A 14,353-nucleotide genomic window follows, 5' to 3' on the forward strand; every position below is an offset into this window, starting at 1 on the left:
AGTGGTGTTTCACTCTAGATGTGTGTTTCCTTGCTTTTGCATCAGGCAGCCAGGCCTCTGTGCTCCGTGTGCCTCAGGGGAGAGTTGCATTGTAGAGATGAAAGCAGAAGTTGCCTATACATTAGAAATGAGGTTGGCTTTGGTGTTCTGAAGGCCCCTTGAGGGGACTATATCCTGGGAGGAAAGAATAGCAGGGACTTATGCGAAGGGGAAGCAGGGAAATATGAAAGAACAGCAAAAGAGGTTGATTTTGTAAGGTTAGTTGATCCAATGGTCTGCTTCTTTGGAGTGCCCCAGTGCTGTGGCAGAACTTTGTGGGGGAATGTGATCATCTAGAGAAGCTGTGCATTTTACATAGGGACCCCCAGCCTTGGTTAAGAGTCCTACAGCACATGAAGCAGCCCCCTGCCCCTGACCCAGTACCAAAGTCTCAAAAGTCCTCCTGTCATGCATTTCTTTCAAACATTCAAATCTGACCATGTTTCACAGCAAAAGATCCCCTCTGTAGGATAGAGAAACATATTCCAAGCAAATGAAATAGCATGTGCTAAACTATGAAGTTAATGGCACATGTACTGTGTACCAGTGACTGTCTCCTGCTGGATCATGGGGTTGTGTTGATGAGCAGTTGGATGGATGGGGAAGGGCTACTCATGGGTGGCCTTGGCTGCCATCTGGTGGAATCTTCATCTAGTAGGCCAATGAGTTTCAGACATATCTTTGGAACACAGAATTTTTATATAAAATCTCCTACAGAAACCCATTGGATCCTCATGCCATACTGTCCTCCACACAGCCTTGAATTATTGAAGCATCTCTCTGTGACCATAGCTATGGATAATGGGAAACCCATTGTCTGATTAGATTTGAAGTTTAATATGATGACCAGTGGTGGTATGAAGATACATTGAAGGGTGCAAACAGAGAATTTAGACTGGATGCAGAGAGACCAACTATGAATTTCAGTTTCTATTGTGAGCCTCATTGGATTTGATGGTAGAAATTTATTTACAATCCAGGGTCATACTCTTCTCTGACTTGGATTTAATTCCAGGGCATGTTTATAAACATGATAAGAAGTACCACTCATTCAAAACTTTATTGTAAAGAGCAGGAAGTTCACAAATTTTAACACATTTAATTGCTATATTAACCCTATATGGTATATGCTCTTAACTTCATCTTGCAGACAAGGAAACTGAGTCTCAGAAAGTTGAGTGATTTGTCAAAGTCAAAAAGCTCTTAATGGTTAGACCTGGGATTTGAACTTAGATAGCTTGCCTCCTAGGATGCTTCAGTATCTCTGGTCTTAACCATCACAGCTATAATGTGGAGGCATCTTGGGGAGTGCACCATTTTGTCCTTGGGAATGATCAGCCCTCTCTAGCATCCATTGCCATTGCATTTATTTTTCTTTATTCATGTTCTAGTACATTGTCCATGCTCTGGATCCTCCAGAATGATTCATTTAGGTACTCACAACCTATACTGCACCTGGTAGAAACTCTCTGAGACAGTACTCTATCTACCCAGACCAGTGGTTTTCAACTGGAATTTTACCTCCCGGGACATTTGGCAATGTCTAGAAACATTTTTGGTTGTCCCAGTTGGGGGTGGCAATTATGTTACTGTCATCTAGTAGATAGAAGCCAGGGATGCTGATAAACATCCTACAATGCGCAGGGCAGCCTCTACAACAAAGAATTATTGGGACCAAAATGTTAATAGTACTGAGGTTGAAAAATCCCAACATAGATATGAAATTATATTTTAGCCATTTTATTTACAGTCTTGTTTTTTTCTCAGGGCTCCATCTTTCCAGGAACGCACAGATTCCCTTAGCTCCACCAAATCTTCTGGAGTTTCTGTTACCTCTACCTCCATCATGGCTGAGCACAGAGCTGGTGAATGGGCTGGGACCTGGGTCCCCTTTTCAGGTACCCACGTAAGTTGAAACTCTCTCACTTACCCTTTGACTATTTCCCTCTCCCTTCCTTTTATCTAGTCTAAATGTAGGAAGCTTTGCTCTTACTCATGTTCTTCAAAGTCTGTTGCCCATGAGCTCCCTTAATGTTTGAAACTCAAACTGCAAGAATTGATTACCTTTTTCCTTGCTTTGCGCTATGTAATCTCTTTCCTGGGGGCAATAAATACAAAAATGTCAGCCGCCTAACTGAAGTTTTACAGAAATGCTGGGACAACCATAGTTTGTCCACGCCAGCATTTTGCTATCTATATTTTGAGTTATACCGCTGTATATGGAGATGTCACCAGATTTTTTGTGAAATAAGGAACCCCTCTCTAGGAATTCATAAGCCATATAAGCAAATGATTCAAATGTGTTTATCCCAGGACTTTCCCAAAATATTTGTCCAGAAGTCTTGCGTTTTTCATGGAATCCTCCAGAACAGTTTGCACATAATTTGGGAAATGCTGGTCTGTGCTATAAATGTGGCCTTTATCAAAGCACTGGCAGAAATAAGAGGAAAGGTAGAAGTTAGACTCACTAGGACTCAATGAATGATTGGTCCTGGGAGGTAAAGAAGCAAAAACGAATCAGTGAGAGAATATAGAAACTTCAAAACGGAAGGAACAAATTTTGTGTTTGGCCTTATATATCACAAAATATTAGGCACCAGGGGTTTTTAAAAGTATAAGCCACAGAATGACAATACTGAATTTATCTCTCTCCTGGATTGTTGTAATGGCTTTCTAAATGGTCTCCTAGATTTCATTCTTTTCCTCTTCTAATCTGAACACCCCAGTGCCACCACAGAAATCTTTCTGAACAAAGATGTAATCATGGCATTGCTCTGATCAAAGAACTTCTGTGATTCAATTTTGTGCATAGACAACCCAAACTCCTTTGCATAGTGTTCATAGAACATTATGTCAAAATCTTCCTGAATACGGATTTAACTTTGTGTCGCCAGAATGAGCAGCTCTTACTCAATGAGATGTTGCCTTGCACTGCCAGTGCTTCTGTGCCTTTTAGGGACTCCGGGGAACAAGACAGGCTGTTCTAGGGGACTTGCATCTATTCCTGCATTGTGTGAATGCCTTTATTCTCTGGTATTTATACATATATCTGTAATTTAATCTTAGAATGGGAGTGTGTGTGGTCTGCTCTGCCCATATGGATGTCTTTTGTCTGCCCCTCTAGATCCACTCTCAACCTTGTTCAATCACTTCTCTGTTCTGTAAGGCTGACCTGCATGGACTGAATCTAAAGAATCCCTTGGTCTCTGCCTTGTAGTTGGTTTTGGTTAATGGAAAATGCTGACAGGAGATAGGACGAAGGCAGGAGAGTGAGATCAGAGTATATATCCCCCAATCCCCCCTAGAAGGGCACCGTAGACTGGCTGTGTCCCCTGCTGGTCACTGTTCCTCTCAAGGTGGCCTTCTCCATGGTCTCGTCTCCTTTCCAGGTTCAGTAACTGCCCTTCCCTCTGCTCCAACCCCTGGTTCCCGAGTATCCTTGTGGCTCCTGTATACCCTGACTATATGTGTATAAATAGTCCTTTAAACATAAGCCCTCTTCTAATGTTCCCAAATTGAATGGTGGACTTCTTTCTCGCTGGGACCCGGACTGATAAAGTTAGCCATCTGAAACACTTTGATTTTTGAATGTCTGTGAATGGTAAAGATTTACATGACAAAGAATTGAATTACACAGGGACATGTCACAAGATGTCCATTTTTGTGTTTTACCTCACATCATTTCAAATGGTACCCTAAAATTGAATATTCAATTTAAAAGTAATGGTGCATAAGGATATTTATTCACTGGTCAAGAAAGGCCATTTTATTTTGTGACCTATTGGCTGGAAAATTTTCCATTTCATTGACTAATGATTTTCCATGAAAATTAATGGGTGCGAGCTCTGAGTTGGTTTGGGTGATGGGAAGGACTTCATCTGCACACAGTTTTCTCTGGTAAGGTCCATGGGGTTAGGTGTGTTGGGAGGTTAATGGGAGCAACAGACTGAGGAATTATGGGATGGTTAAGTGACTAGAGTGTTTGAAACTGTTCTTTAATATGTCTCCAAAGAATTTTAAAGTATAAGTAAGAGGCCATTAGCTGACTACAGCTCAGGAATTGTCTTATAGATTCAGTCATGAATCTTCTTCAGGGGAAGAGTTATCCGAAAGAATCCAAGTAGAAATGCCAAATCTTGATAGTTTTTCTCCTCTTTTGAAAGGGACAGCAACATGCCTTTTTTTTTTTTACAATAATAATTGATATTTGGCTCTTAGTCTATTTAATATTGGTTCATACTCTTTTTTAAGTGAAAAAATATATTTTAAAGGTAGTTTTATATAACTTAATTTCATTTCTGTGAGCATTCTACCCGTGTAAACAAAATTTACTGATTCTCTTTTAAGGCAGAGTGAATAGTGCTCAAATAGGGCAGACCAGAGATAGCGTGAAGCTTCCAGTGTTCTCATTTGCTATTTTTTGCTTGTAGATTTAGCCATCTAGATATTTATATATCTATCTATATATAGCTTTATATCCCTGTGCTTTCCTTTTCCTAAGGAATCTTCTTTTGGAAATGGCAATACAGTAAGCATTTTCCTTGGATCTGCAGAGGGGATGGTGTCCTATGTATTATAGTAGTGATATTAGGATGAAGAGTAGCAAATGAAATTAACCACACTTTCCATGTCATCACAAGTGAGGCACTCCATGTACATGAAGATTTTGGTATGAGGGATAAAAAGACAAATCAGTTGTACAGACAGGATTTCCTGTGTAGTTTTTCTGGTTTTGCACATACTGAAGTGTCAGTGTTGTGATCAGTAGTTCATGTTCAAGACATAAGATGAGGAAAGATCCAAGAAATCTCTTGAATGCTGTATGTAGTGCTCAAGCTCTTTTTTGTTTGGTGTGTTGGTTTATTTTTTCTTTTTTTACCTCCTATACTTGGACACAGAGAGAAATGTGTGTCATGTTGGAAAGAGGCTTTAGAAACAGGCATAGCTTTGGAAACTTGATATGTATAACTCACTAATTCTCACCTTGTTCACCTCTGTATTCACAGAGAGAAACATTCTTTTCTACCCTAGGACTTGAACAGAAAATATTGGAAATTTATATTTTTAAAGATTTAATAAATACACTGTGGGTGTATTTAACATTTGAAATTTTAGCTGTGATTCTGAAGTAGTATTAAAGTTGGTAAAATTCTAATCATAATGCAAAACCTCTGAAAATGCACCTTATTTTTAAAGTTATTAAATGACAATAATGATAGAAAGTATCTTTCTTCTTTTTAAAAACTATAATCTTGTATTATATCTGACTGTGCTATTTCATTGTGTTATATCTCAAGCTTTCATTTATAACTATCAGTATAAAGATCTTTAAAAGAAGGAAAATAAATAGTTTTGATATTTATTATCGTGTCTAAGTAAGATAGTTTTTTTTACTAATGTGGAAGCTCTTTGTTGTTGGGAATGCAAATATAAAATACATAAACTTGAATACCTTCAAAATACCTTCTAAATGAAGCAGTGTATTTGGAAGAGGGAAAACCACGGTGAGTCAGCTGTCTCCAGGTTCTGCTCTCAGAACAGTTACTGACTTGTTTAGTGACCTTGGCCATCTTGGTCTAACTCCATTTTCGTTTTCCCTCCTGACGCGTGGAATTTCTTTCTAACCTGCTTTCCCTGGATGTACTTTGGAAGAAAGATGCCATCTAAATACCATTAAAAACAATAATATTTCCTATCTCAGGAGTGAACTTCAACCTGGAATATAACACAATCCACTGTTTTTTTTTTTGTTTGTTTGTTTTTTTGTTTTTACTTTGTAATCCTACCAAAGATAAAATAAAATAAAATCTAAGTATATATTTTAACGGAGCACTCTGGGATAAATGCCTAAAATTTCATTACCATATAAGAATTATATTCTATGTAGATTATTTTACGTGTGAAAACATGGCTTAGCAAGCTGGCAGCTTGAAAGTCCTTGCTTTATTAGTTAGCAAAGGCTCTGGGTTTTATCACAGTTATTGGCAATCTCAGTTTTTGGGTGCCAGGAATTGAAAATGATATGCTCAGCTGACCCTTTAATTAGCTCTCATTCTGTCTTCCATGATTTATAGCCTGGTGGCTCACGTGTAAAAAAGATATATGATTTAATGAAGTGGAAAGGCAGACTTGTTTTCCGCCTCCGATTGTTTAATGCTTTCCTCTGGCTGGTGACTGGAGCTCCAGGGGCAAACAAAGCAGCAGTTATATCCCCTGGTACAAGGACAGGAAGGTCCAGTTTGCTATGATTTGTGATTGTTTGCAAAGATGCTTCTGTTTCATTAGGAACCAAAAGAATTGATTCCAGTATCTTGAAACAGTCTTTTACAAGAAATATGAAAGGCTGTGGACTGAAATTCTCTTATTTTGCATTTTTATTTTATTGCTCTGAATGCAAATATTGTGGGGGAAGCAATACAGCGTTTAATCTGCAGGGCTTTGCAGTGGTTTAGCACCATCGGTCCATTAGGTCCGTAAGTGTTTATGGCGTACATTAGGTATTGATCGAGTCACTGGGTTACAGCAGTGACCAAGAGAGACAAGGCCCCCTCCTGGGAGGACAGATAAAACACCAATAAATAAATGCGTAAATATGATCATTTCTAACTTGTGCCATGGGGTGAGTGCCTGAAAAACAATTTTAAACAGGGTGCTCTGAGAGCGCATGTGGGGAATGGTGGGCTGCTATAGAGCTGGTGTCAGGGAAGGACACCCAGATGGAGGGGACCGCTGGGCCAAGACCCACAAGATCTGAATGCTGCAGAAACAGGAGGGTCTGGAGGCTGAGCTTCCCGAGCAAAGGGCACAGAGAACACAAAGTCCAAGGAGGAAGGACCTTGATGGACATGAGAAATACGGAAAGGAAAGTGGGGATGAGGCAATAATGTATAGGGCAGAGAGGTAGGAATTGATAGTGACAGGGGCACATAGTGAGGCCCCTGAAGGCCACAGTAAGGAAGGGACAGTGTTCCGTCAAGTGCCACATTCCAAAGACCTGCGCTGGGGTTCTCGCAGCCTGCAGTTCCCCAGCCTCCCCGAGGCACTGTGGTGCACCTGTTAATTTACATGTACCTCATTAGGTCCAGGCCCCACCTGGAGAATATGGAGTTCAGAGTTATGGGGCCAACACACATATAAAAGTATCCTATTATCTCAGGGTTCCCACCCTTCCCTTTTTTTTTTTTAATTCAAATACACAGAAAAGTTATGAAACCATTCATGTAGAGTCACTGATTGATAATAATTTGTCAACTTTGCTTTATCTCTCTTCTTTACATATATACACTAGAGGCCCAGTGCACAAAATTTATATAAGCCAATTGTTCTGCAGAATTGAGGGTTTGGATTTGTCTAATGCAGTGGTTCTCAACCTGTGGGTCACAACCCCTTTGGGGGTTGAACGACCCTTTTACAGGGGTCGCCTAAGACCATCGGAAAACACATATATAATTACATATTGTTTTTTGTGATTAATCACTATGCTTTAATTATGTTCAATTTGTAACAATGAAATTGGGGTCACCACAACATGAGGAACTGTATGAAAGGATCACGGCATTAGGAAGGTTGAGAACCACTGGTCTAATGTTTCCTCTTGATTAGATTTGTGTCCCTCAGCCTGGCCTGCGCCCTCTCGCCCTCTCGCCCTCTTGCAGTTCGGGAGCCCTTGGTGATGTCTGACAGCTTAGGCCCACTCCCCAAACTGTTAGTTGGACATCCTTAGTGCTGCCACGGAGGTGGGAGAGGCTCCCGCCAGCGCCACTGCGCTCACCAGCCGTGAGCTGGCTTCTGGCTGAGTGGCGCTCCCCCTGTGGAAGCGCACTGACCACCAGGGGGCAGCTCCTGCATTGAGCATCTGTCCCCTGGTGGTCAGTGCGCGTCATAGTGACCGGTCGTTTCGCTGTTCGGTTGATTTGCATATTAGCATTTTATTATATAGGATACATGGTTTTGTTCTATTTTGCTAAAGCATTTCAAGTTAGTTGTAGACATCATGACATTTCACACACTCAGGAAATTTCCAACATAATACTTTTGTCTACCATACTCCTTATATTGAAATTTCCAAAATTGTCCCAATCATTATAGCTGATTTTTTGATGGTCATATGTCTTTTGTATCCTCTAATTCAGAACAGTCTCCTAGCCTTATACTTCTTGGATATTGACATTTCCAAGGAGTATAAGCCAATTGTTCTGCAGAATTGAGGGTTTGGATTTGTCTGATGTTTCCTCTTGATTAGATTTGGGTTAAATATATTTGGCAAGAAGGCTCCATAGGTGATGCTGTGTCCTTCATAGTGCATGGTATCAGGTGGCTCAGGATGTTATGATACTATTAAACTTGATCACTGGCAAAGGTATAGCTGCCAGATTTCCCCATTATAAAGGTATTTTTTCCTTTTGCAATCAATAAATAATCTGTGGAGAGATACTTTGAGATTCTGTGAATATCTTGTTTCCTAGTAGCTTTGCACTTAATGATATTAGCAGCCACAGATGCATCTTTCCAGAATCAGTTATTGCTATGATGGTTGTGAAAATGATGACTTTCTACTTCTCTTGTTTGTTTGTTTTTTCTATACTCATTAGCTGTCTTACTTTTGTAAATAAAATGTCTCTTTTCTCTCCCCACTTTAAAAAAATCAGTGTAGACTCAGGAACTTTTAAACATTCATTATGTTATAATCTATTCCTCTCATTATACATTTCGGTACAATAATTGTCCCAAACTTAACTAGCAAGAGCTCTCACAAGCAGACCTTTCCTATCAGATTTTGAGCACCTTTCTTCTTTTCACCACAAAGAGAGGCTTCAGGCTTACTTTGTGCTTTCCCTTCTCCAAACCAGAAATCAGCGATTCCTCCCAAATGTCCTGGTTTGTTTTAGTGGGGATGTTATTTAGGAAGCAACATTTTGGAACTGGATGTGTTTATTCCTAACAGGGTATCATTGTTTTCAGTTGGTGGTATCATTGCTTCTAGAACCATTCAGTGGACAGTGCTAGTAAATAAATACACACACCATCACACACAAATAGGTTCTTAAGGATACCTCTAATTCTCATTCACGCCACAGCATTCTTTTTCTCCTTCCTTCATCTGTATCTGTCTTTTCCTTCTCCCACAAAGGAAAAACCCTGGGTCCCAACAACAACAATATGCTAATATTTACTCATTTGTAGCTACAATAATTCCTTTCCCAAATTTTATAATTGTTACATCAATGCCAACAACAAACAAATTAACTTCAAGATCTGTCTGCACTTAAAAAAATTATTTTCTTTACTTTGAAGGTATTACAGATGCCCCCCGATATCCCCCATTGCCCCCCTCCACCTGGTTCATGCTCCACCCAAGGCCTTCACACTATTGTCTCTGTCCATGGATTATGCATGTATGCATACATGTTCTTTGGTTATTCTCTCCTCGCCCACCCTCCCCCCTTCCCTCTGGGATTTGTCAGTCTGTTCCATGCTTCTGTGTCTCTGGATCTATTTTGTTCCTCAGTTTATTTTGTTCATTTGATTCCACATATAAGAGAGATCATGTGATACTTGTCTTTCTCTAACTGGTTTATTTTACTTAGCACTATACTCTCCAGGTCCCTCTATGCTATCTCAAAAGGTAAGAGATCCTTCTTTTTTTATAGCTGCATAGTATTCCATGGTGTAAATGTACCACAGCTTTTTTATCCACTCATCTACTGATGGACACTTGGGCTGTTTCCAGATCTTAGCTATGGTTAATAGCGCTTAGTGTCTGTTTTTGTGTTTCTGATTTGATGGTCTAAGGTGCGGTGAGTAAAAGGCAGGATGTCCTAGAATCATGTTCTTTCCTTTCTGAAAGACTAATAAAAAAATTTAAAAGCCCACAAAACTTCCTCTTACTTACCCAAATTCCACTTTTGAAAAGTGTATGTATATTAACATTTTGAAAATGCAAATACCGACCCTGGAAGGGTTAAGCTCCTTTCAGCCATTTATACTGTAGCCTGATTAATTTCAATCTGTCTGCTTTCTCTAAATCCTGGAGGAGCTGCAGTGAGACTGCACTTTTCAAAGAGGTGAATACGTATTTTGTAGCACAGAGGCAACCTCAAGGAACATCCTGGGATGCAAGCCCAGTGAAGGAGGGAAGTGAGGGAGCAGGCAGCCTCGGTGGGAGGAGGGAGATTCCTTTGTAAACACAGCACTAGCCAGATTTTTATTCTTCTTCAGTTTTGCATAGAGCCTTGGTTACCCAGATACCAAGATACCAACTGGAACTCATTCTCCTAACACTAACACAGTTTAATTAATTTACTGTTCTGCAACTCAGAGACTTGCCTTTCGCAAGAAGCCCTGCCTCAGAACTTCAAGCCCACGGCTGGTCATTACACTAAGGCAGTTTTGCCTAAATTGAAACTCCACGCCCTCTCATAATTTGTTAATGCCTTATGACTGAGTTATTTTTCTCTGTCACAGAATTAATAATCTCCAAGTTCCAAAATGCACGAATCCGAGAACTAGAAGGTCCTCAGAGATTTTATCTATCCATCTTTTTAAGTTGAGGTCCCAAGAGACAGACATGCTTGGCACAGAAGTGGCAGAGCTCGAGCCACAACAGGGGTCTTGGACCCTTGGCCCTTGTACTTATTACCGGCTACACCAAAACTCACCTCTCTTTTTTCTCTTGGAAAGAGCATTTGGTCAAACTTGTAGGTCATAAAAGCATTGGTATCTGCTTGCAAGCATTTCTACTTCTGGAAAATTAGAGATTATACTTTCATTTCATGCAAGTGTAGCCAAGTAGTATATGGAGGTCACAGATATTTTTTTTTAAATAAAACATAATTTAGATGATAAGTCCATTTTTACCTATTTTTTTAAGTGAACTAATCTGATACATTTGGAACCCATGGGAGACGTTCATGTAATTTTATTGAATCTCTACTTTGCAGTAAAATGCAGTGTGGCACTGGGTTAAGAATGCATAGTGGGGTCAGTCTGCCTGCTTACCAATTACTAGCTATGTGAGTTGGGAAAGTTCCTTCCTCCTTATTTGAAAAACAAGGATAACAATATCTACCTCATGAGGTTATGTGTGGATTAACTTAGCTAATGCATACAAATGTGTAACAGAGTGCCTGGCACTTTGTAAATGCACAGTAACTGATGCTGTCTGGAAAAGGAAGTCTGCACAGACCAGGCATCTTTAGTTCAGGGTTTAAGTACAATTTCCCTTGTTTTCCATATCATAAGTAATATTGTATGTTTTCAGATATTTTAACTGCCTGAAAATAAAAATCAGTTTATATAATTTTTAAATTAATATATTTTATATTTTAGAGACATTTTAGGTTTATAGAAAAATTTGAGGAGAAAGTAGAGTTCCCTATACTCCCTCTCCTGTACTCCTCAGTTTCCCCTATTGTTAACATCTTGCATTGGTGTGGTACGTTAATTACAGATGCTGAACCAATATTGATACATTACTGTTAACAAAAGTCCATAGTTTACATTAGGGTTCACTCTTTGTGTTGTACTGTACTATGAGTTTTGCCAAATGCATATGGTTATCCACCATTACACAGTATCATGCAACATAATTTCACTGTCCTAAAAATCCCCTATGCTGTACCTATTTATCTCTCCCTTCCTTCCCCAACCACTGGGAACCAGTAATCTTCTTCAAAATGTCATATAGTTGGCATCATATGGTATATGGCTTTGCAGATAGTCTTCTTTCACTTAGCAACGTGCATTTAAGGTTCCTTCACATCTTTTTGTGGCTTGATAGCTTATTTCTTTTTATTGCTGAATAATATTCTATTATGTAACACCATTTCTTTATCCATTCACCTCTGGAAGGACATCTTGGTTGCTTCCAAGTTTTGGCATTTATGAATAAAGCCACTGTAATCATAAGTGTGTAGGTTTTTGTCTGGAAATAAGTTCTTAGCTCATTTGGGTAAATACCTGGAATAGTGATTGCTGGATCCTATGGTAACACTATGTTTAGTTTTGTAAAAATCTGCCCATCTTCCAAAGTAGCTGTACCATTTTACATTCCTACCAGCAGTGAATGAGGGTTGTTGTTCCACATTCTCACCAGCATTGGGCATTGTCAGTGTTTTAGACATTCTCTTAGGTATATACTGATGTGTCTTTGTTTTCTAATTTGCATGTCTTTAGTATTAAGCATCTTTTCAGATGCTAATTTCACATCTGTAAATCTTTGGTGAGGTGTCTATCAGATCTTTTGCCCTTTTTAAATTTGGTTGTTTCTTTTCTTATTGTTGTGTTTGAGAGTTCATTGTATATTTTGGACACAAGTTCTCTTATCAGATATGTGTTTTGAAAATATTTTCTCCCAGTCTTACATTTTCATTCTCTTAAATATGTCTTCACAAAGCAGAATTTTTAAATTTTAATGAAGTTCCACTTATCAAATTTATCAAATTTTATTTTCATGGGTTATACCTTTGGCATTGTATCTAAAAACTTGTGGCCCAATCCAAGATCAATGAGATCTTCTAGAAGTTTTATAGTTTTGTGTTTTGCATTTATGTCCATGATCCATTTAGAGTTAACTTTTTTGAAAGGTGTAATCTTAGTGTCTAGATTCTTTTCTTTTCTTTTTTTTGCATGCAGATGTCCAGTTGTTTGTTTATTTAATTTTTCTCTGATAAGTGAATTAGCATTAAGTCATGTGCTGCATAATGATGTTTCAGTCCATGATGGACCACATATACGACAGTGGCACCATCCTATGTAATAAAAAGAAACATGCAAATTAACCCTCCTGCAAATTAAGCTGACTGCCAGCTTAGGCCCGATCCCCCAGGGAGCGGGCCTAAGCCAGCAGGTGGACATCCCCCGAGGGGTCCCAGACTGCGAGAGGGCACAGGCTGGGCTGAGGGACCCCCCCGAGTGCACAAATTTTTGTGCACTGGGCCTCTAGTAATACTATAATGAAGCTGAAAATTTGCTATTGCTTAGTGACGTTGTAGCTGTACTGATGTAGCCGTCATGACATTCTAGCACAACACATCACTCACATATTTGTGGTGATGCTGGTGTAAAGCAGCCTGCTGTGCTGCTGGTAGTATAGCAATATAGCACATACAATTATGTGCACTACATAATACTTGAAGATGACAAATGATTATGTTACTGGTTTCTATATCTACTATACTACACTTTTATAGTGATTTTGCAGTGTACTTTTTTCTATTCATTAAGAAAAGTGCTGTAAAACAGTATTCTATGTTACGCTGGCAGCAACCTCATTCATCTCATGTTTATGGCATCTTTTGATTGCATCATTCTCTTGTGCTTGATTTAATCTCTTGTTTTATAAATTAAGTGTAGCCTAAGTGCACAGAATTTATAAAGTCTACAGTAGTGCACAGTAACCTCTTACCCTTCATATTCACTCACCACTCACTCGCCAACTCACCACAGCAACTTCAGGTCTTGCAAACGCCATTCATGGTAAGTGCTCTGCACAGGTGTAGCATTTTTGATTTTATACCATATTTTTACTGTACCTTTTCTGTGTTTCGATATGTTTATATAACCAAATACTTATCATTGGGTTAAAATTGCCTACAGTATTCAGTATAGTAACATCCTTACCAGTTTGTAGCCTGGGAGCAATAGGCTATTCCATATAGCAGAGGTGTGTAGCAGGCTATTCCATCTTAGTGCCCTCTATGATGTTAGCACAGGACAAAATCACCTGACAACACATTTCTCAGAGCATTACCCCACCACTAAGTGACACATGACTGTGTTCCTGAAGACATTTACAAGAAGATCTTTTAACCACTGAAGACCTGGGAGAGTATTTAATGCTTTTTCAGTGAACAAAGTGTCTTCAGCTATGTGGAGAAATATTATCAAGATCATGGAATTGTTTATCAGAAACATTTTCACATTTCATTTTTTATTATATTTTAGAATGACTTGGAAAGATGTGGAATGGTGTGTATGCTTTAGAGCTGGTTGTATTTCTCAACTAAAACCTAGTCACTCAGTAAAATGTTCTGTGTAGTTATTGTTCAAGCACTTCCACTCCTTTATAATTTCTTTTTTATCTGTCCTATTCTTTGAGTTACTGTTTGGGGGATTTTTGAAATGCTTGAGTCCCCCTCTCTCTCCTTCCCTCGCTCCCTCCCTTCTCTGTTTATCTGTCTCCCTTCCTCCTTTCTTCCCTCCCTCTTTCTTATCTCCATCCCTTTCTTTCTTTTTAAATCCCTGTACTTGGCTAACAAGCCTTCACATCTGCTGACACTATTGATCCTAGGAATAAAAACACGAGATGATCTCT

At 39.2% G+C, this 14,353-nt stretch overlaps 1 protein-coding gene across 1 annotated transcript in view; it reads left to right on the forward strand.

The window, feature by feature from the left end:
* Window positions 1-1,810: 1,810 nt before the first annotated feature.
* Window positions 1,811-14,353, forward strand: part of LOC111823321 (zinc finger protein 385B-like) — a 71,429-nt gene continuing 58,886 nt past the window's right edge. The window contains exon 1 of the mRNA XM_023744430.1: window positions 1,811-1,945. Within this exon, the coding sequence (XP_023600198.1) occupies window positions 1,909-1,945 (37 nt within the window). The 5' untranslated portion in view covers window positions 1,811-1,908. The remainder of the gene's footprint in view (window positions 1,946-14,353) is intronic.

Source organism: Myotis lucifugus, unplaced genomic scaffold (assembly GCF_000147115.1).
Source record: "Myotis lucifugus unplaced genomic scaffold, Myoluc2.0 scaffold_5, whole genome shotgun sequence".
Taxonomy (NCBI): domain Eukaryota; kingdom Metazoa; phylum Chordata; class Mammalia; order Chiroptera; family Vespertilionidae; genus Myotis; species Myotis lucifugus.